This window comes from Cebus imitator, unplaced genomic scaffold, assembly GCF_001604975.1.
Source record: "Cebus imitator isolate Cc_AM_T3 unplaced genomic scaffold, Cebus_imitator-1.0 Scaffold165, whole genome shotgun sequence".
In the NCBI taxonomy this organism is placed as follows: Eukaryota; Metazoa; Chordata; class Mammalia; order Primates; family Cebidae; genus Cebus; species Cebus imitator.
Genome location: NW_016107480.1, coordinates 2,844,535 through 2,866,894, shown reverse-complemented (window position 1 = coordinate 2,866,894; position 22,360 = coordinate 2,844,535). Strand labels below are relative to the sequence as shown.

The 22,360-nt window shown below is 38.1% G+C and overlaps 1 protein-coding gene across 6 annotated transcripts in view; it reads left to right on the top strand.

The window, feature by feature from the left end:
• CDKAL1 (CDK5 regulatory subunit associated protein 1 like 1) overlaps positions 1–22,360 on the top strand; it is a 717,953-nt gene that overhangs the window by 311,848 nt on the left and 383,745 nt on the right. For all 6 annotated transcript variants that reach the window (XM_017544096.2, XM_017544095.2, XM_037744111.1 and 3 more), the window contains one exon: positions 11,558–11,661. In XM_017544096.2, the coding sequence (XP_017399585.1) occupies positions 11,558–11,661 (104 nt within the window). The remainder of the gene's footprint in view (positions 1–11,557; positions 11,662–22,360) is intronic.

Below are 22,360 nucleotides of genomic sequence, written 5' to 3'. Positions count from 1 at the left end.
AAATAGGCAACACATTTCATCATTGTTAATTTCTCTACCATTTAAGGTTCTTTTAGTTGAAGGAACTATAATATTTAGTCATGTAATTTAAGGCATTAGCTTATTGTTTTGAGAGTTCTGATGTTATCCTCTCCCATGTGGGAGTTAGAAATTAGTATTATGGATGAGGACAGGAAGCAAAATAGAAAAAGCAAGTCCATTCTCTCTTGTCTAGCCTTTCTGTCTTCCTCTATCACCCCATACTGCCATAGCTTCACAGGAAAGAGCTAGCAAAGCACAAATCCATGGGGTCGTGCTAAACAATCCAAAGGAATGTGCTATTGACACACTGTGTAGTGTGGTTGAAAAAAGCCAGACAAAAAGAGTGCATACTCTATGATTCCATTTATAGGAAGTTCTTGAAAACCAATTTATTGTATATGCTAATTCATAGTAAAAGAAAGAACAATAATTTTCTGGGTAGTGGGGTAGAGGGTTTGGAGGGAGAGGTGACAGACACAAGGAAACCTTTAGGGACAATGGATATGTTCATTATCATGATTGTGGCGATGTTTCACAGACATGTTCATATGTCAGCACTTATCAAATTGTAATTTTTAAATATGTACAGTTTATTGTGTGTCAATTTTACCTTAATAAAGCTAAGATTATTAATATAATTATTTATAAAATTAATACATATTAAACAATAAACAAGTTACCTCCTTCCCCACAAAAGGAGCCTCTTGAGTCTTCTTAGAAGCAGGAAGAGGTTGGTGCAGATATGAAATCTGGCAGTTAATTAGTCTGTGCCATGGAACGTCTTTTCCTCTCCTTTTTTTTTTTTTGGAGGTAGAAGTACTCAGGCTGGGATGCAGTGCCATGATCTCAGTTTGCTGCTGCCTCTACCTCCTGCGTTCAAGTGATTCTCCTGCCTCAGCTTGAGCAACTGGGATTACAGGTGTGCACCACCACACCCAGCTCATTTTTTTTTTATTTTCAGTAGAGTCAGGGTTTCACTGTGTTGGCCAGGCTGATCCCGAGCTATTGACTTCAAGTGAACTGCCCACCTCAGCCTCCCAAAGCTGGGATTATAGGTGTGAGTCACTGAGCCTGGCCTGGAACCCCTTTTCAACTTCTGTTTTCGTACCTGAAAATAGGAGCTTCTACTTCCAGCACCAAGAATCTGCTGGTTGTGCATACCCACATGAGAGGTGTATGAGGGAGCCCGGCATTGTATACTTTATTCCTCAGGCCTCCTTTTTACTCCTTGCTATGTGGATGAAAAGGGAAAGCGAGACTGTACCTCCTGTGAATAGGCCAACCCTGCGCCTTTTGATAGTGAATCGGTGGAGTAACTGATTCACTTGGACATGACCTCCAGACTTAGCAGCACGAAAAGAATAACATTGAAGTAAATCAAACTGATGATTATGTTACAAAGGCTATCTAATTTGCTGAGTTTCAGCCATCATATTACCAAAAATATAATGTTTGCATGTTATACAAACATTATTTTTTAAAAAAGCAGCATCATCACTAAGCTAGTTATGTATGAAAATTCAGCTTACATTGGAGTTACTCTGTAGCAAATTCAGTGGTGTTACATTTGCAAAGAATAGAAGTCTGGGAAGCCCGGGCTCTCGTGTGCCTGACTTTCATGTCTGTCATGGGCTGGCTTCTTTAGGGTTATACTCCGTGTATTTCACCACCTCTTGGAGTGGAAGTTCTCAGCTGGCACGTTGCTTGCTCATCTCTGAAATACTGGTTTTTAGTGTTGCCTTTAAGGTCTTAAATTGACATATTTCTTAAATTAATCCATCGAGATGCATTTTCCCCTTTTCCATCCTAATGTTTCTGAAAACAGCACAATTCTTTTTAAGGGAATATACTTTCCTTTAAATACATTTTTTTGTATTTAATGGGAGTAGTTTTTATCACTCCCTTCTCCTATTCCAATAAAGAAAGAAAAGAGCTCTCACTGAATTGGTAGGGATTCTTACCATCAGTCACGGAAAGGAGGTATAATGTGTGTGTAGGAGAAAAGGCACCAAACCACTGTCCAGCTGAGCTCCGGGTGGGAAAGCTTTCTTCTCACGGATATTTGGGTAGTCACCCTGACAGCCAGTGGACTGTGCTAAGGGCCTGCCAGTTCCCTCCTTTTCTCTCTCTGGTTAATGCTGTTTTGTCCTGGCCCTGCGCATTGAGCAGTAATCTCCAAGTCAAAGATGCACGGTTGAATTTTACTGAAATTATTACAGTGTTAATTAAAATTATTAGCTCTCGAATTTGGAGAATTTGTTGAAGTTAAAACCGTGGGGAATGGCATTCCTTTTTCATTTCACTTTAAAACACGACATCTCTCTTTCTTATGCAATTATTCAAACCATCATTTGACCCAAACAATTTTAAGTTTTTTCCCACACAGTTTAGAAATTTAAGTTTTATCTGAATTTAGCTTTTTTTTTTTAGCTTGAACTCCCTTGAAATATAAGACTTTTTTTTTCTTTTCCCAGGATGTTTTGACCCATGTTAGAACAATACGTTTTATCCCAGGCGCCAAAATATGGTACCCATTACATGTTATAGAATTAGCCCCAACCACTGTTTCCTGTGAGATTTCACCTCAGCAGACATCGGCCTCCACACCACTGAGAGATCAAAAACAATAGCTTTGCTCACTGATACTCCTTTGCTTTTAGAGTATATTTCATGGTCCATTATTCAGATTTTTTGGTTGGTGTATTTAGCCTATGGCTTAGTCAGGTCTTCAGATTAACCCTTAGGTAAGTCTTTGCTAGAGATCACTTTCCCTTATGTTGACCTTGAGAATATTTGAAAGTACAGGTTTAGTTTTGCTTAGTTTTAATAGCAGATAAGTGTTAACTATTAAGCTGCAGAAATAAATATTATTTCTAATACTAGCGTAAATGTGGCTTCACCTCAGCATATAATAATACTTTTTATAAAAATATATATGCCTTGTTTTCATTCCTGCAAATGCTAATTCAGTAAATCTGATAAGGGGTCCAGGTGTCTGTACCTAAAAAGAAAAGCCAGCAACAGCAACCTACAACCCAAAACCAAACAAGCCAGACATAGAAAACAGTTAGGGGTGGATCTGGGAAGAATGTGTGCATGCGTGTGTGTGTGTGTGTGTGTGTGTGTGTGTGTGTGTGTGTATGTATACTGGCATGCATATGATTTATATATAAGTATACATCTACTTGATGATATATATATTTTTTTGAGATGGAGTTTCGCTCTTGTTGCCAGTTGGTAGTGCAATGATGCAATCTCAGCTCACCACAACCTCTGCACCCCCAGTTCAAGCGATTCTTCTGCCTCAGCCCCCCGAGTAGCTGGGATTACAGGTGCACGCCACCATGCTCAGCTAATTTTGTATTTTTAGTAGAGACAGGGTTTCTCCATGTTGGTCAAGCTGGTCTGGAACTCCCAACCTCTGGTGATCGCCCACCTCGCCCTCCCAAAGTACTGGGATTACAGGTGTGAGCCATCGTGCCCAGCACAGAATTTAAAAAGAGTATTTGTTACTGTTTTTTAAACTGTACTGTATATTAGGAATATATCTTACATGGTAGAATCCTATTCTTAAAGGATAAATTATATGCTAGATATACAATTTATACATATGTTATACAAATAAAATCTCCTACTATGGTAAGAAGTGTATAGTTGTGTTCATAGTTCCTGCTTCATTTTCAGCTTGGACATTCATAAGTTAACTCAGATCTGTAGCGCAGTGTCACTTTGTATGGGGTCTGAGCTTGGATGTCCAGGCAGGTAGCTTTATTCACAAACATTATTTGACAATTGCAGCTGTCTCCACTGCTGTCTTTGGAAAGTATAGATAATGTCTTAGCCTTAATTTTTATCTGCTGTCATTGCTTTATAAAACTAAAAATAACAATGTAGGTGGAACAGAAGAAACTTTTTGGAAAAGTATGTGCTTTATGGTTGACAGAATTTCATCATCTTTTCCCATGCTATTTTAGTAAACACGTTTAGAAAACAGTTGTTGCTACTAAGGGTGTAGGACTTTGTCTCCCAGGGAGTAAACCACTGGCTACAAATAGAACACATTGAAAATCCAACTGGAATGATCACTGCTACTTAGTCATTATGTTTATTCTACATATTATATGTCGATTGACATGTTAGCCGATTCAAACCAATATCCAGTTAAAAGAAGTCATATTCTTGCTTTTTTCCCCTGTACATCTTTAATTCTAAAGATCGTCATAGAAATATAAGGAAAACTTACAAAGATGTTAAAGAATCATCTACAGCAACAGTTTCTGTAGAACTTGATGGAATTTTTTTGCTGTTCTGTGATAAAATGTATAAGGAAAATATGAGTTTTTAATGAAGCTGCATTTATGAGCCTTCATTTATGACATTCCTCCTGTTTTGTTAAAAATGTGCTATTTTTTGTAAAATAGTAATGATAGTACAAGACAGTTTAACTTTATTTTTGTCCTCTCTTGGCAGAATAACAAATTGGTAGCCTATTCGATGTCCAGTGTGTTTGTGTACGTCTTAAGCATGTTGCTCTGTGACATCCCAGTGTCTGGAAACTACTTATAGAAACTGGAAAAATCGTTAACATTGAAAATCAGTGGTCTTCGATGACTCAGGCCCTTCATTTCTCTTGCTGCATAGTCTGCTTGGAATGGCGTACAGATTGGAGTGTGTTTGTATCCTGTGGAGCGTCCCGTGTCTTAAGGCTCTCGGCTCCAAGCTTTATCTTCCTGCTTCCAGCTTCCTGACCTCTAAGACCAGATTGTTGATCCTTTGCCTGGCAAGATCTGCATTATTGCTCTGTACCATCTCCATTCCTGACTTCCATTCCCTGCTTCATTGTGTTTTACTGGATACCTTTCTGCTTAGCATCACTCCTAGCCGTGTAGCCAAGTATTGGCCTGTCAACTGGTCTGTCCATTATGAAATCCCCAAGAGCTCTGAGTACTTATTGGTATTCTAATAGTACACAAGTCAGTGTGATAAATGCTATAGCAGATAGTAAATAAGGAAGATAGAACCTGTTCCTTAAGAATATTAAGATACACACACAACTACTCATGTATTCTTACACAGAGTAACCTAGTGTTTCTTCAAAGAAGTACAGAATACAATTGGTGATAGAGGAAATTCAGATGCAGTTGGATGCATCTTTGACTTGGCTGTCTGTATAAGTTTGATCAAGTTTCTGGATCTTTTTGAACCTCAGTTTCGTCTGTAGAAGGTAGGAATAATAACGCTTATATCAAGACTGCTGTGAAGTTAAATGAAACAATTAATGTAAAGCGTATAGCTGAGTTTCTGGCAAGCATTTGACAGCTGTCTTTTACTATCATTGGCCACTTCTCCCCCCAAAACTATTTTAAAGATTGTGATAGTTTTTGCAGGGATTGAGAGGTGGTAAGTATAATTCTTTCAAGTAAAGTGAATGATAAACAAAAGTAGAGTTAAAATATGCTAGAACAACATTTTGGAGCAAAGGATGTAGCTGGTGGGAACAGAGTAAGAGAAAATACAGCTGCAATTGTGCTTCAATTTAATACACATATTTTAATGCAGAGGAAACTAACTCCAGAAGTTCACAGTTGAAGAGAGACAGGAGAGAAGATGGAGTCAGTCACCCAACTGAAGGGATTCATTTTAGGCAGGAGGAATTTTGGCCACATGAAGCTTAAAGAATGTAGGGTTGTGGAAGTATTTTCAGCTAATTTTTCAAGTATGTCATTTTTCCATTGCTTGTTGAGAATTTTGATCTAGACAAACAGGTATTATATTATCTTTTGGAGATCTTATCCGATTCTGTTGGTATGAGTATCTCCTGTATTCGTTTGAAAGATCAAAAAGTAATTTTCCTGGAAAAACGGTTAAACCCAGATGAGGGCTCACAATAGGCTATATTTAACAGTCCAGTCTGGCACAGCCTACATTGTGTGAACTTTCGGCTTCTTGGGTTTTTGTTTTTTCTTCGCTTGATGGTGTTTCAGTTTGGAAGAATGTGGCTAGATCACAGGATGGCTTTTCCAAGCTTTAGCTCTTACTAAGAGCTTATTATTTTGTAACATTTGTTTTTTGTTTTTGTAGAGACAGGGTCTCACTATGGTACTCAGACTGGTCTTGAATTCCTGAGCTCAAGCAATCCTCCTGCCTCAGCTTCCCAAAGTGCTAGGGTTACAGGCATGATCCATCACGCCTTGCCATTTTGTAACATTTGAAGCTTTGAGAAAGATCATACCCTATCAATTTATCAAAAACAAATCATGATTAAATTATGTGAGTGGAATGGAAAGTGCAGGTTTAGGTGTTAATGCTTGAGTCCAAATAGTTCTTGCATATTCAGGTTATCTTTGACCTGAAGCAGAGAAAACCGGAAGACTGTGTCACATTAGTCACCTTTTTTCTCCATTAAAGAAAAGATACCAGTATGGGTGAATTTTTAAGAGTCTAATTCTGATTTTTAAATTATTTCAGAACTTGTGATATCTAAAGATGCTCTTTAAAAAAAAAAAAAAAAGAATAAGTATGTTAAAACTTTCAGCTTTCACTTGCTTAATGTGGTTTGGATATTAAGTTGACCATTACGTGTTTAAACCCTTTGAATTATTTTAGCTTGTGAAAATTCATTATTATTTTGTTTGTTTAGTTGATGTAATTTAAAAATATTCTACCACAGATGTTTCTTCAGACTTCAGATGATGGCTCATGCCTGTCTCCCCAACCCTTTGGGAGGACCAAAAACAGGAGGATAACTTGAGCCCAGGTCAGCCTGGGCAACATATCGAGACCCTGTCTTCACAAAAAAAACCTTTTTAAAAAAATAATAAAAAATAAAAGATTCCTGGATTATATTGCCAAATTAAATACTTAAGCTCTTTTTGCTTTTGAGGTTTTTAGTCATTCTCAGCCTCTGACCATGTAACAACCTGTGTAAAGATTAGTAGGTATCCTGTGCTAGCTTTATCTTTCCATCAGGACAGCTAGGCCTGTTTGGGATTTTGGATCTTCCTTGTAGTTCAGCAGTCGTCCCATTTGGGTTTTGGTTTCTGCAGTCAACCTTCAAAGATCTTTTGTTTTCTGAAGTTGAAGAAACTGGCTCAGTGTTCCTACGCCTAGACAATTATTTAATTGTTTACAGATAACTGAAACTATGCTCTAAAGGTTTCTATTCTGAATTTCTTTATTTTATGAGAAGCTTCTCATGTTGAAATGATTGGTCAACGTAATTCCTGGTCATTAGAAAAACTGTTTTTCAACTAAAGAGCATCAAAATGCTCGTTCTTTCTTTTCTCATTTTACACTGCATGTTTTTTTCTGTGTATTATAAGAAATCTCTTTAAAGGTAAGAAAATGGCAGATTTAATGCTTGAGTTGGTACTGTTCTAGCAAGTTTAAAGAAACGTATTCTTGTACCTTATAAATATATACACCTACTATGTATCCACAAAAATTAAAAATAAATAAACATAGAAGCAGCCAAAAAAAGTGCTCTTAAAAACTTTTACTTTCTCAAAATAATACGCAGTATTATTTTGATAACTGTAAGGATGAACCCATCTTATACAATAAAGAGTTTGGAATTTCAAAACTATCATGTCAGCTGGGCTTGGTGGCTCATGCCTGTAATCCCAGAACTTTGGGAGGCCGAGGCAGGTGGATTACTTGAGGTCAGGAGTTCAAGACCAGCCTGACCAACAGGGAGAAACCCCATCTCTACAATAAATACAAAATTAGCTGGGCGTGGTGGTGCATGCCTGTAATCCCAGCTATTCGGGAGGCTGAGGCAGGAGAATCGCTTGAACCTGGGAGGCAGAGGTTGCAGTGAGCTGAGATCGCGCCATTGCACTCCAGCTTGGGCAACAGGAGTGAAACTCCATTTCAAAAAAAAGAAAAAACAAAAAAAAACTATCATGTCAACAACCATCATTAACCCCAAGGGAACAGTTTAGCACAGAGTTTTTTGAATTCTGAATGTAATATTCTTCTTTGCTTGAGTATTATAAATGTTTCAGAATATCACTTTGTTTTATTTAAAATTTTGGTACAGTTTCATGAGTGATTTTCCGTGGGGATACATTTCCGTCTTTATTAAGTGAAACAGTAGGGAAATGAGATTTGGTTTCCAGAGTTGACTTTTAAGCCAACCTGTCAGCAACACACCTGTTCCATAAAGTTGAGTACACCTGGGACATGATAATGCGTAATTATTTCCTTACAGAATTGTTTAATGACAGTCGCATTAAACTACCAGTGGCTGACACTTACTGATCACTTACTAGATACAGACACCATTCTGATATTTTGCATGTGTCAATTCATTTATGTTATAAATTTTAAAATATGTTTCTTTTCTCCTTTTCTTCCTGTTTTTCTTCCCCTGTCCTTTTCCACCTGCTAGTGTTCCTTAAGACATTTACTTTTACGAAACAACCCAAGTCAGAAATATTAGTAGAGGTTGAATATTGCTTATCTGATATACATGGAACCAGAAGAGTTTTGAATTTGTTGTTGTTTTGTTGTTGTTGTTGTTAGATTTTGGAATATTTGCATATATATATATAATGAGATATCCTGGGGATGAGACCCAAGTCCATACACAAAATTTGTTTGTGTTTCATGTACACCTTATACACATAGCCTGAAGATAATTCACATAATATTTTAAACTAATTTTGTGCACGAAGCAAAGTTTGGACTGCGTTTTGATTGCAACCCATCGCATGAGGTCAGGTGTGGAAGTTTCTTCTTGTAGTGTCATGTCGTTGCTCAAAAAGTTTCAGATTTTGGAGGATTTCAGGTTTTCAGATTAGGAATCAAAACTCAACCAGTAGCTTCCGTTAAGATTGTTCACTTAATTTATGGAGCTTTCCAATGGTAATAGGACAAATAAGGGAAAGGGATCACAGGAAATGAAGAAGTTAGTATTAGAAGAGATGACAGACTCCCTGGAAGGGTGCGGATTTAACTTGAGTGAATGGAGTCATATGTGGGAATCACAACTTCATGACAGGGCTTGCTGCATTGAGTGGGCCATGGAGACACTTGAGGAAAAAGCAGAGAGAACCCTGGTCTTCCAGTATTCCAGTAAACAGCTTTGAGAACCTGAGATATAGAATTTAAAATGGACCGGGCGTGGTGGCTCTTGCCTGTAATCCCAGCACTTTGGGAGGCCAAGACAGGCAGATCACAAGGTCAGGAGTCCGAGACCAGCTTAGCCAATATGGTGAAAACCTGTCTTTACTAAAAATACAAAAAAAATTAGCTGGGCACGGTGGTGCGTGTCTGTAGTCCCAGCTACTCTGGAGGCTGAGGCAGGAGAATGGCTTGAACGTGGGAGGCGGGGGTTGCAGTGAGCTGAGATTGTACCAGTGTACTCCAGCCTGGGCAACAGAGCGGAACTCTGTCTGAAAAAAAAGAAACAACAACATCAAAAGAATTTAAAATCAGATGTAGTGCCACATTTTCACAAAGAACCAGCAGGAGGATGAAAAACAGATTTGTAAACAAGGATGAAAAAGACAGGTTTAGGGCAGTGGATGGACAAGAAGCCTGTCCTTAGATTTCCAGAGAATAAAGGAGAGAGACACATATTGTAATTCAATAGCTTCATACTGAGCTTCAAGAAGATAAGTACCGGCCATATCTTTGCATATATGTGCTATATTACTTTATATCTCATGTCTGATGATTTGCAGGTCTTAGTATTTGCATTTTTATGCAGCTGAGATGTTTGGTGCTCAGTTTTTGTGGGAGGGGGCAGCTTGGTATGGAAACAGCTTGGAGTTTGAAATCTGACTGGCCTGGATTTGAATCTCAGCTGTTACATGGCCTTGAGCAAGCTACTTATCTGATTTTTTGAGATAGATTCTTTTTTTTCTTTTTTAAAGACAGGGTTTCACCATGTTGATCAGGCTGGTCTTGAACTCCCAACCTCAGGTGATCCACCTGCCTTGGCCTCTAAAGTGCTTGGATTACAAGCGTGAGCCACCATGCCCGGCCTGGTAGATTCTTGTCTGTAAGACGGAGATAGAGAAACCCAACTCTGAAAAGATTAAATGAGATAAGGCATATACAGTATCAATAACAGGCTCCTTGGCTCACTCCTGTAAGCCCAGCACTTTGGAAGGCCGAGATGGGAGGATCGCTTGAGCCCAGGAGTTTGAGACCAACACAGCGAGGCAACATAGCAAGACTCCATTTCTATTTTAAAAAATAGAAAAAGAAAACAAAAGAAAATATTGATAACCGTGTCTGGTGCTCAGTAAGGACTAAACAAAATCGAGTTACCCGCTCAAGGAAAAGACAATAGAACAGTTTTCTCCTTCCCCTTGTTATGGAAAAGACAGAAAATGTAAAGAGAAGACATCTAACAACTGGGGGACTATATTTGTAAGAGAGGCACAATTCGTGTTTATTTTAAAAATATAAATTGCTTAGGAGGAAAAGAGTGTTAGTAGTTGAAGATTTTGTGGTCTGTTACATATTAAAACATGTTTTAAAATGTCTATTACTTTACTCAAGAATCCCATGCAAAAATTCCTAGAAATTAAGCATTGCATATCTGACTGCTGAGTACAGTGATTCATATGTGTCTTAAAGTTATATATTAATAAAATTACACATGGGTCAGATTCAATTATTAAAAGAACAATTATTCTCAATATGAAATTTTAAAGCATTTGTATACTGATGGTCTTTTAAAACCTTGCTTCTCATTATAGCAGTTGAACCACTGAAGAGATGTTCTTTTTTGTTTGGTTCAGTGTTATTGAGCCTTATCTTTTTGATATAGGACTATTTATTATTTTGTAATAAATTTATTTAAGGTATATCTTAATATTGTAAGAGTAGAATCAATATTTTAGTTTTAAAAAGGCAGTTCTTTATTATGTCTAAATATTCTTGGGAAATATGCGTATTTTTAAATATTTTTAAAGCTAATATTGTCATTCTGCTTTGTTACTTTGATTAATGTAGTCTCAGAGAATATTCATCGAACTTGCTTTAATATTTTTTCCTGATTTCAAGGAGTGAAAAGTATCATCTAAAAATTTCTGAGGGTGCATTTTCTTATGAGAATGCTGTATTATCTACTTAACTCTTATACCATTAGTTAAAAGTGAAATGAGTGTCACCCTTTCTGAATAATATAGTATGTATAAGTAATACCAAAACTTTCTAGATATGATGGCCAAAGAAATGTTAATTGTTTATGAAAAGGAATATGGGTCTTGAATTTCTTTTGATTAGTCATTATAAGCATTTTTAAACTTTCTTCCTCATAGATACATGCATTTTTAGATAATATGTGATTTGTACAGCCATTCTTGGGTAGTTGAAACTTAAAAGAATTGCAGATTTTTGTGCCTGGTGGAGATAAAATACCTCTGAGACATGGTAGATGCTCGATTTTTTAATCTCTTGTATAAAGTATGCAAATGTTCCTGAAAGAGCACTTTTGTGTATGTTTTGAGGTACCCCCATGTTAACTATATACTGTCTTTAGAAATTTGAGTCTTATTTATTGTTATCATTTGAACAGGTGTCTCAATGCTTGTACCTACTGCAAAACTAAACATGCCAGAGGAAATTTGGCCAGTTACCCGATTGATGAGCTAGTAGATAGAGCCAAACAATCTTTTCAAGGTAAGACTTTCTAGAATTACGTGTGAAATTGTCTTCTTAATAAATTATGTTAGTCTTCTACTTAGAAACCGACTTCTTTAGCTTTCTGAAGAGTTTTACAAATATATCAGCTTAACTAATAAAAGATGTGACCAGATTGAATCACTTAGGTTGTTTTTACATTAATTACTCTTTGTTTACTGCCCTTCCATTTTCTGATCACTCTAAGGTAAATGATGATTTTGAATTTTACCACCCATCTTTAGACTCCATGAGAAAAAAAAAATAAGATCAAATGAAATCCACGAGCCTCTGATGTCTGTTAAGATTTTTTTGGACAAGTGAAATACTCAGATTTTTCATCTCTTTCTTTGGCATTTTTGGACCATTCAGATTGTAGAGCTAATTAGGGTTTGTAGAAGCCTTTGAAGAAGAAGATAGGCTTTTGTATCACCCAATAAAGGAGGCTACCCTTTTTATCCACAGGACTGTCGGAACAGTAAAGAGTGGCACAGGGGGAGGGGCCTAATGAGAATTCACTGTGTCGGGTGGCCAACTACTTCTGAGTCATCACTTGCTGGGAAATGTGAATATCTGGGTCTCTCTCAGCATATATTAAGACTTATCTTTAACATGAGTCACAGTGATGTGGAGGTATAACTGCTCAAACCATAAACTTCCTCTTTTGTCTTTGTTTATCATATGTGGATTTCACAGTGGTGTGTTTTTATTCCCGACGTGAGATAATCTGTTGTCTCATCATCTTGCAGGTTAATAGTTATTAGCATTGTGCTTTTCTTTATAGCAAGTAACTTGGAGTGCTACTTTCAGTACTTGCTACTCCGGGTCCCAGAAAGTATGAATTCCACATTCATTTCTTTGTTTAGTCTATAGAAAGCTTTTAGAAACATGAATTTGGAATTAATAGAGAAAAACATCCCCTTGCTTGATTTATTGAGTCCTCCCAACAGTTTTTCTCTACTTGTGTATTCTTAGCTCAGTCCCCTCCCCCTTTCAGATTCAACCAGTATTGAGAGAGAAATAAAGGAAATTTGCTATTTCCAGGCTTCTCCTTTTAAAGCCAGATTATTATCTAATCTGAGGAAAAGCCTGGGTGGTTATCTTTTCTACAGCCTAACCAGTATTGCTAAGGATTTTCTTAGAATGGGCAAAAATTTGCCCAGAAACTAAATAACTGAGTACCTTTGAAAAAATTCTTTGCTGGCATTCTTAATTAGTGTTTGTTTTTTCATATAGCTGTCAGATAATGGGGATGTTAAACACAGACGATCTGTCTACCGAACACTGCAACTTAGAAGGCATGCAAATTAGTACTTTTCTAACATCATGCATTTCTAAGTGCAACTGCATATAATTTTTTAAAAAATCTATTTCGTTTTACTTGGAAATTCACTTGAAAGATATAAAGCCATAAAATTACCATGTAGAAAGTGAAAAATCTTCTCTTCACTCGCTTACATCTATCCTCACCTGTAACTTATGCTAACATTTGGATATGATTGCTTCATGACTTTATATAGACACATTTATGTATATTATATGTGACTGGAGAAAAAAGAAATATTCCCAGTGGAGGGTGTCCAGGTTCTTTGTGTTTTAAACAAAGAATTGGAAGAAACGCACAAACAAAGCAAGGAAAGAATGAAGCAACAAAAGCAGAGATTTACTGAAAATGAAAGCACACTGCACAGGGTGGGAGCGGGTCTGAGCTGCGGCTCAGGGGCGTGGATACAGAATCTTCTGGGGCCCAAACACCCCCTAGAGGGCTCCCATTGGCCACTTGGTATTCACCCCATGTAAATGAAGCGGTGGTCTGCGGTCAGTCTGATTGGTTGTGGAAAGAAACCAATCCGAGGCTGAAGTGTAGTTCCGAAGGTCACACTCCTGTGCAAACATCTGATTGGTCGTCGAGGGCTGAAGTGAAGTTACAAAGTTGCACAGCTATACAAAGGTCTGCAACCAGTCAGAGAAGTACTTTCAATTTCCCAGCTGCCCTGCAGAAAAGTTGGGGGTTTGCAAAGGGAGTAGCCTCTGGTCCTTTTGTAATTTAGGCTGGAAAGTTTTTTTTTTTTTTTTTTGAGACGGAGTTTCACTCTTGTTACCCAGGCTGGAGTGCAATGGCGCGATCTTGGCTCACCGCAACCTCCGCCTCCTGGGTTCAGGCAATTGTCCTGCCTCAGCCTCCCGAGTAGCTGGGATTACAGGCACGCGCCACCATGCCCAGCTAATTTTTTGTGTTTTTAGTAGAGACGGGGTTTCACCATGTTGACCAGGATGGTCTCGATCTCTTGACCTCGTGATCCACCCGCCTGGGCCTCCCGAAGTGCTGGGATTACAGGCGTGAGCCACCGCGCCCGGCTTTTTTCCCTTCTTCTATTTAGCTAGGAACTCAAGGTGAATTGGCCTTAGGTTCCCTGCCTCCAGACCTTATTCTCTCCTGCCTCAGAAACATAGTTTGTGTAAACCGGTTACAACTTTTTATAACAATATCCACCTTAGCTCTGTGATTTATCTTTAGAAATGCCCCCTGAGCAGCCAAGCTACAGTGTATTGCTTCTGTAGGATTTTAATTAGTTAACATTGTCATATCCAAGTGGGTTGTACCAGATAAGGTGAATGATTCAAAGAACATATCGGAGGTTAGCTGTAATGTGGTAGCTATTTTTAAAGAAAGTATTAGAAGGTTACTCTTACCAACATCGGTAAGATAAGTGTCTTTTTATTCCCAACCATGGAATGTTTGCAGCGTCAGGTTTTTCTGTTGTCTTATTATCTGTGTACTAGAGTTGAAACCAAATGCTAGTTTTTGGACTGGTCAGCTAACTTGTGAGACAAGCCCGTGTGTTTAGAGTTTTTTTTTTTTTTTTTTTTTTTTTTCTGCTGTTTTTTTTTGTTTTTTTTTTTTTTTTTTTTTTTTTTTTTGTGACAGGGTCTCATACTGTGCCACTCAGGCTGGAGTATTGTGGTGCAGCCTGAGCTCACTGTGGCTTCAAACTTTTGGGCTCAAGCGATCCTCCTGCCTCAGCCTCCCCAGCAATTGTGACTGTAGGCATGCACCACGAAGCCTGGCTAATTATAAAATGTTTTTATAGAGATATGTTCTCCCTGTGTTGGTCAGGCTGGTCTCGAACTCCTGTCCTCAAGCTACCTTGGCCTCCTAAAAAGCTGGAATTACAGGTGTGAGCCACTGCACCCAGCCAGGGACATTTTAAGTCCTGAGGTATTTGTTGCTTTTTGCTATAAGCAGTTTAGATTTGAAATACTGCTTTGTTGCTTACCAGACACATGATGTGAACACGGTATCTTACCTCTCCAAGATTATGGTTTTCTCATCACTATAACATTTAATGTTTCCGTTTTAAGAATTTGAGATAACATGTATGAAGTAATTGTCTATGTCAATATTATGAAGAAGAAATATTACTTAAACTAAAATCTGAAACCAGGAAGAGAAGACTAATTTTGAGTTAGAATATTGTAACATCCATAACAAAAAACATTAATGACCAAAATCAAATGACGGATTTTTCTTTTGAGTCCGAATTATGTTTTATGAAAAATTTCTCTGTAGATAGAAGATATTTGGTGTGACAGTTACCTTTCCTTTTCTAAATTTGAGAAGTACAAATTCATACTAAAGGTGGCCTTATAATCTCTTTCAACAATAGGAAGTATCAGTCTATAAGCTCACATTTTAAAAACATTTAGTAGCATTATCTTTTTTTCTACAAAAAAATTGAGATTTTAATGCTCTTATAGAAACCAGAAGTTTGAGCTTTAAAATTGCAAATAACAATTATAAAAGTAAACATAATAGAAGGAATTAGTCATTTCTTATTACTATGACTTTTGCATATTTAGTTACTTAACAATTCAGGTGATAGGAATATTCTTTGGACGAGAAACTCTTAAGTTCTACATTCTATCATGAGTAGATTGCCTGTCTTATAATGAATAACAAACATGGTTTTACGAAAAGTTTCTCTGTAATGAAAAACCTAAATATGCTGCCAATAAATTGTAGCACTACATTTAAAGCCACTCTGTTGATGGAAGTTAAATTTCCCATCCTTAAAGCGGCATTTTCTTTCTTTCCTTTTAATTTTTTAATGGCTCCTGAATGTCGGAATTACAAATTGATTTTTTTAAACTTTAAATCAACTGTGGAATGAGGATTAGAAACCAGGTTTCCAGCCATGTGATAGAACATACAATAGGATCAAAATTTTGTTCTGAATAGCATATTTATCAGACATTTTATATTATATTTTGGCAGTGAGATCTCACTGGAGTGCAGTGGTGTGATCTTGGCTTACTGCAGCCTCTGCCTTCTGAGCTTATGCAATCCTCCTGCCTCAGCCTCCTGAGTAGCTGGGAATACAGGTGTGCACCACCACACCTGGCGAATTTTTCTATTTTTGGTAGAGACAGGATTTCGCCATGTTGCCCAGGCTGGTCTTGAACTCCTGGCCTCAGGTGATCCGCCTACCTTTGCCTCCCAAAGTGCTGGGATTACAAGTGTGATTATGAGACATTTTATCTTCATAAAAATTTATTTCTTGTTAGTCTAATGAATGAAGAGACTAAAGGCTAACCCAAAGGCAATGAAGTAGTCAGAAGAGATTCTGAAATAATCATGAAGTTATTCTGAATATAAAATGGGTTCCCACAATACTAAAAATATGCGGACCATACTTTCAGCTGCCAAAAAATGAGAGAGCTCATTAACTTTTGAATGGACAGCATTAAACATTATTTATATGTTTAAAAATAAATGTAATTTCTTCTGTATATAAATTATACCTGTTTAACTGGTTTTCTAGCATTTTTTTTCTTTTTCTGTCCCTCAGCCTACATCATTGACCATTTTTGCCTTCTCAGTGTGTATTTTATTTTTGAGGAGAGTTCTGCATGTGAATTTAAGATTTACCAGGTAACTTCTGGGTTTCATCTCGTTGTTCCCAGAGACCTTCCTCCTCACTTCCTCCCTTCTACTGAGATTCAGGTTTTAAAAATTCCTAGGATTAATGTGTTTGGGGGCTGATTTTGCTGGGTTTGACATGGTTGCATTTTAGATATCTAGAAAAACATGTCAAGTGGTGACCAGGACTTGGTTGAGGCCAGAATGAATTTACAAGCTAGTGTTTTCTAGGATATTTGTATTGATTTTTCTCTAGCAGCTAATCAATCAGTTTCAGTTGTGTAAGTGATGGAGCAAACCTTTTTAAGTGTGCAGGGTGAGTGGTGTGGAAACAACACCTTTCACCGCTGTCTCTGGAATCAAAATGTAGAGATGATGGATGAGCTGTTTTTATAGCTATCGTGTGCTTTTCTAGATCTCATTTGTGTGTTACTACTTTTCGGCTTCCTCATAAATCTGAAAAGCCCCTGCAAGATAAGTGGCATAAACTGGTTATGGAAAGGTAAAATAAATTACGATGAAATATTCAGAATAGGAAGAAGATTCCTTGATGCCTAGTGATTTTGATATTAATGTTGGAATTTTAAAAAATGGGTTCTGTATTTCAAGACTTGCAAAGATACTGTGTGTTGTTTATAAGATTAATTATGAAATGCCATCATAGTACATTGCTTCCTGCTTTTTTAGATAGAATATGAGCAATATTTGATTTTCTATTGTATAAGCTTAAAATTGTTCAGTTGTACACTTTACATCAAGTTCCATTTGACTGTAATGATGATTAGTATACATTGATTTCAACCCAAGATTAAAAGGGGGTCAATAATTGCATTCTGTTGATTTATATGGCAGTTAAATTAAATGTCTATTTAATTCCTTTATCTTTTCGTATGTGCTGTATCCAGTTGAGAAATGTATGTTATCTATAGGATTAATGATGCAATTTACATGTTTGTTATAACAATTGTCAACTCCCAAAAAGGATTTTAGGCCGCTTACATTAAGTGATTGTATGTAAAAGACCATGGAAATAAGAGCCATTTCAAATGCTGTATTGTGTTTTGAAAGAGGGAAGATAATTTTACAACTTGTGAATCCTGGCTTTTCAGAAGAGTAGGGAAATGGAGTGATTTCTATAATCTGATAGGAGTATGTAAAAGAAAGCATATAGTTTACCAAGAGAAGTCTACTTATTTCTAGGCACTAAACTCTAAGAATCATTGTCATGCATTTTTTCTTAAGAGACACTGAGTGATATAGTAGAAATGTTGTTGACTAATGATAGATAGAAATCGAAGATATATTCTCTACCTGGCTTTTTCTTTTGTTAATTCTTGCAAAACCCAAAAATATAATATTAAAATGTAACCTTTAAAAGACATTTTTTGGGAGAACTAAATAAATATATAATACACGTAACTTGATAGTGAACACAGTGCCTAAATAGCGATTCATCAGATACTCAGTTTAAATAAGCTATGAGTAATCACTGTGATTTCAGGGACTCTAAGTGAAGGCCATCAGTGGCGAAAACAGAGTATAATTTATGTGCTCTTTGCCTGTTCAGATCTCTGAGTTTCTGTCAGTGTTGTTCAAACTTTTCTTAGCAACAAAAGGAACCCTTTTTACAAATGAAACTTGAAAAAGTAGAGGCAGACCACTGTGATTGAAGTAGAAGTGAGGCCCTGCTTAATGTGGCCTTTCCTGAGAACATTTAGGAGTCAGCCAGAATCTGCTGGTTTAGATTAGTGTTTCTGATTAGGTAGGGTATCCCTTAACACCCTAATCCAGGAGTGGGGGATGTTTCCTTAAAGGACAGATAGTAAATGTTTTAGATTTTGTATACCGTAATGTCTGTGTGGCAGCTATTTAGTTCTGCCCTTGTAGCATGAAAGCAGCCACAGAAAATATGCAAATGAATGGATGAGGCTGTATTCCATTAAAACTGTATTATAAGTTGGTCATGGTGGCTCACGCCTGTATTCCCAGCACTTTGGGAGGCTGAGGCAGGTGGATCACCTGAGGTCAGGAGTTCAAGACCAGGCTGGCAAATAGGGTGAAACCCCGTCTCTACTAAAAATATAAAAATTAGCCAGGTGTGGTGGAGCGCACCTGTAATCCCAGCTACTTGGGAGGCTGAGGCAGAAGAATCACTTGAACCAAGAAGGCCGAGGTTGCAGTGAGCCAAGATCGTGCCACTGTACTTGAGTCCAGGCAACAGAGGGGACTTCATCTCAAAAACAAAACAAAACAGAACACCTATATGATAGGGATGATTGATGAAGGTTCTATGGTCAATTTTGGGGGAAGTTAATTTAAACAAATTAATCAGGGTTCTTCATGGCAGAACTTCCGGTTGTGTCTAATATGTTAATACATATTGTCAATCCATAAGAGAAGAATTTAGCCTCTATTGATATAGTATAGATAGTGTTCTCAGCCTGGCTGTTTAACTCACTTGGCAGTCTTGTAACACCAAAACCAAATGTGTCTGCATCATAACCCTAACAGCTGCATCACAATTTCCATGGATGGACGGGGGTGGGGGGGAGGCTCTGTGTTTTCTAAAATACTGGTGATTTCAAGGATGGTCAGAGGCAAGAACTACAATTAAGAACTGCTACTCTAGATAATTTTTTGGTTGAAGCTGTAAAATGAGCTGATCTTCTCAATTCTGTAGTCAGAAGGATTCTGAGGAGAAACCCTGGTTAGTTAATAAAGAATCGTGATATTAGGGAAGGTGGAGGGGCAATACGATTGTTGTTAATTTGCTAATACCACCCTAGATAGTGAATTGGTGGTTTCAAAGTCCAAAGGTGCTTACTTAAATTAGAAGGCTCAACTATTTTTGTTATCAACCAGCATGTCACAGAAGGGCAGCTGACATTTATGGAGTACTTACTGTGCAGATGTAGGAATTACAACGAAAACCACATGGTCCTTATCTTTAAGGAACCCCTCCTAGTTTAGAAGAGAGAGCAGCAAGTTGGACTAATGAAAATTGAAGGATGAGGAAACAGAAACCAAATTTGGGATAACAGAAGTCATTCTTACAAATCAACAAAGATTTCCTCCTCGGAATCCCTCTCACCAAGTTGTTAGCCACTGCCGTTGATTATGACGAGTGTTCAAGATGAAATCTACTTGCCATTCTGAATCCTGAGGCTTCTGTGATACCGTAGTCTCTGAAAGAAAGAAACCAAATGGTGACTCTTTCATTAACTATTGGAACTATGTAGCTGTTATTTTTCCATTCATTCAGCAAATATTTATTCAGCATTCATTGGAAGCAGTTCTTAGGCTAGGCGCGGTAGCTCATGCTTGTAATCCCAGCACTTTGGGAGGCCAAGGTGGGTGGATCATGAGATCAGGAGTTTAAGACCAGCCTGGCCAACATGGTGAAACCCCGTCTCTACTAAAAATGCAAAAATTAGCCGGATGTGGTGGCATGCACCTGTAGTCCCAACTACTCAGGAGGGTGAGGCAGGAGAATCACTTGAACGCGGGAAGCGGAGGTTGTAGTGAGCTGAGGTCATGCCACGGCACTCCAGCCTGACTGACGGAGCATGGGGGGCGGCGGGAAAGAAGCAGTTTTTATTTTTGCTAATAGGCACTTGCTTTAGAGAAGATATGATAACAGTACATTATTACAATCAGTAATTGATAACTTCCGTCAATAAGAGGATAGCAGGAGAAGTTTGCTGGTAATGGAGCAAACTGCTTATCCTTGCTGTAGGAAACGAGGATGTGATTCCAAGGTTCTTACATGTGTTCATAATTCTGAGTTTTTATAGTTCAGAGTATGTGTAATCCAAAGTACAGAAGATCTGCTGCTTCTGGAAATACCTCTTAAAATCTGTCCTTCTGAAAATCATAGTGTAGTCATTCTTGACTGCTATTGGTGAGCTTTATTTTCTTTTTACTCTTTTGTGTTCTATAAAGCAATTTACAAACATGCGGTTAAGTGTAAAAGTTACATAAAATAAGGCCAGGTATGATGGCTCACGCCTGTAATCCCAGCGCCTTTGAGAGTCCGAGGTGGGCAGATCACCTGAGGTCGGGAGTTCAAGACCAGCCTGACCCACATGGAGAAACCCTGTCTGTACTAAAAATATAAAATTAACCAGGGGTGGTGGCACATGCCTATAACTCCAGCTGCCTGGGAGGGTGAGGCAGGATAATCGATTGAACCCAGGAGGGCGGAGGTTGCAGTGAGCTGAGATCGTGCCATTGCACTCCAGGCTGGGCAACAAGAGTGAAACTCCATCTCAAAAAAGAGTGTATAAAATGTTGAGACTCTGGGAAAACAGATAAGAATAGAAAGTCTGAGAGTTGGTGGGAAATTGGAACACAGGAAAGTTGGACATAATCACCCGTGTGGTTTTTAGAATCAAGCTGCAGTTTTGACTCTTAGCTTCTTGAATGCTTATTGTATCAGCTTGGCATCAGATTTGAAAGAGCTTTCATGTAAGAAAGGTGAGGGATAGAGTTGGTTACAGCAGCATCCCTTTCACACTCACTCACACACTGTGTTTCTGAAAGCTGTGTGTTTTGGCAGTTCTTGTTATAATTTGCGGACATGCCAGCTGGGCGTGGTGGCTCACGTCTATAATCCCCAGCATTTTGGAAGGCTGAGGTAGATGTATCGCCTGAGGTCAGGAACTTGAAACCAGCCTCATCAACGTGGTGAAACACCATCTCTATTAAAAGTACAAAAAATAGCCGGGCGTGGTGGCGCACACCTGTAATCCCAGCTACTCGGGAAGCTGAGGCAGGAGAATCACTTGAACCCAGGAGGCGGAGGTTGCAGCGAGCCAAGATCACGCCACTGCACTCAAGTCTGGGCAACAGAATGAGACTCAAAAAAGAAAAAAAAAAAAAAAATGGAACTTGCAGACATGTCTTGAAAAGTGTAACACCCTGAAGGGATTTCTTAGTTGCTAATACAAAGTATGCTACTCACTGATAATCTGGTCCGTTTCCAGAGCCATTGGGTGCATAAAGGACTCGTGCCACAGAGGCTAGCAGCTTAGGGGTTTGTACACCATAGGTCATTTTGTGAGGTGCTATAGCTAGGTCCAGGAAGAAAACATTAGAATTTGTATTTAATTTGTGTTTTCTCACCCTTTAAATTTTTCTTCTTTTGTGGATGGTTCATACTGCATATAAAGTATACATCTGTGGGAATATATTTTTTTAAATATTTTAGCTGATTCAGAAAGTGATACTCAAAAATGTGGAGACGACTGATTGAAAAGAACAGATAGCCTGCCCATTTTCCACCATAATCATTGTTCTTTCAGCCAGGGGTTTGGTTTGAATTGGCAACAGAGTTCTGTATTCGCTATCCAGATCCTGAGGTGCCCATGTTCTGTTTTGATTGAGTGCAAATCCACCTGCTTTTGAGATCAAATAAGCAAACTGTGAAGTTTATGCTGTTTGGAGGAAAACCGATGAATTCAATGAAGACTTTTGCCTTCATCTGGTGACAGCCATGTGTCTCTGTTCAGAGGTGGAGAGAAGCACTGCTTCCTCAGGAGCACCTGTTTCCCATTTCTTCCATCTGTGTTTTAGGACACGGGCAGATTGAACCAAGAGGGGACTGGGGTCAGGTGTATGTGGCAGTATGAATATGGGTTTAGTAGGTGTGTAATAAATGCTGATTGAGTGGCTAATCTCAAACCGATTATGCCTGATGAAATTCCATGTATGACTTGGAACCCATAGTGAAAAAAATAGTATAGAAAACCCATATTTTTTAACTGGGCAAGAGATATT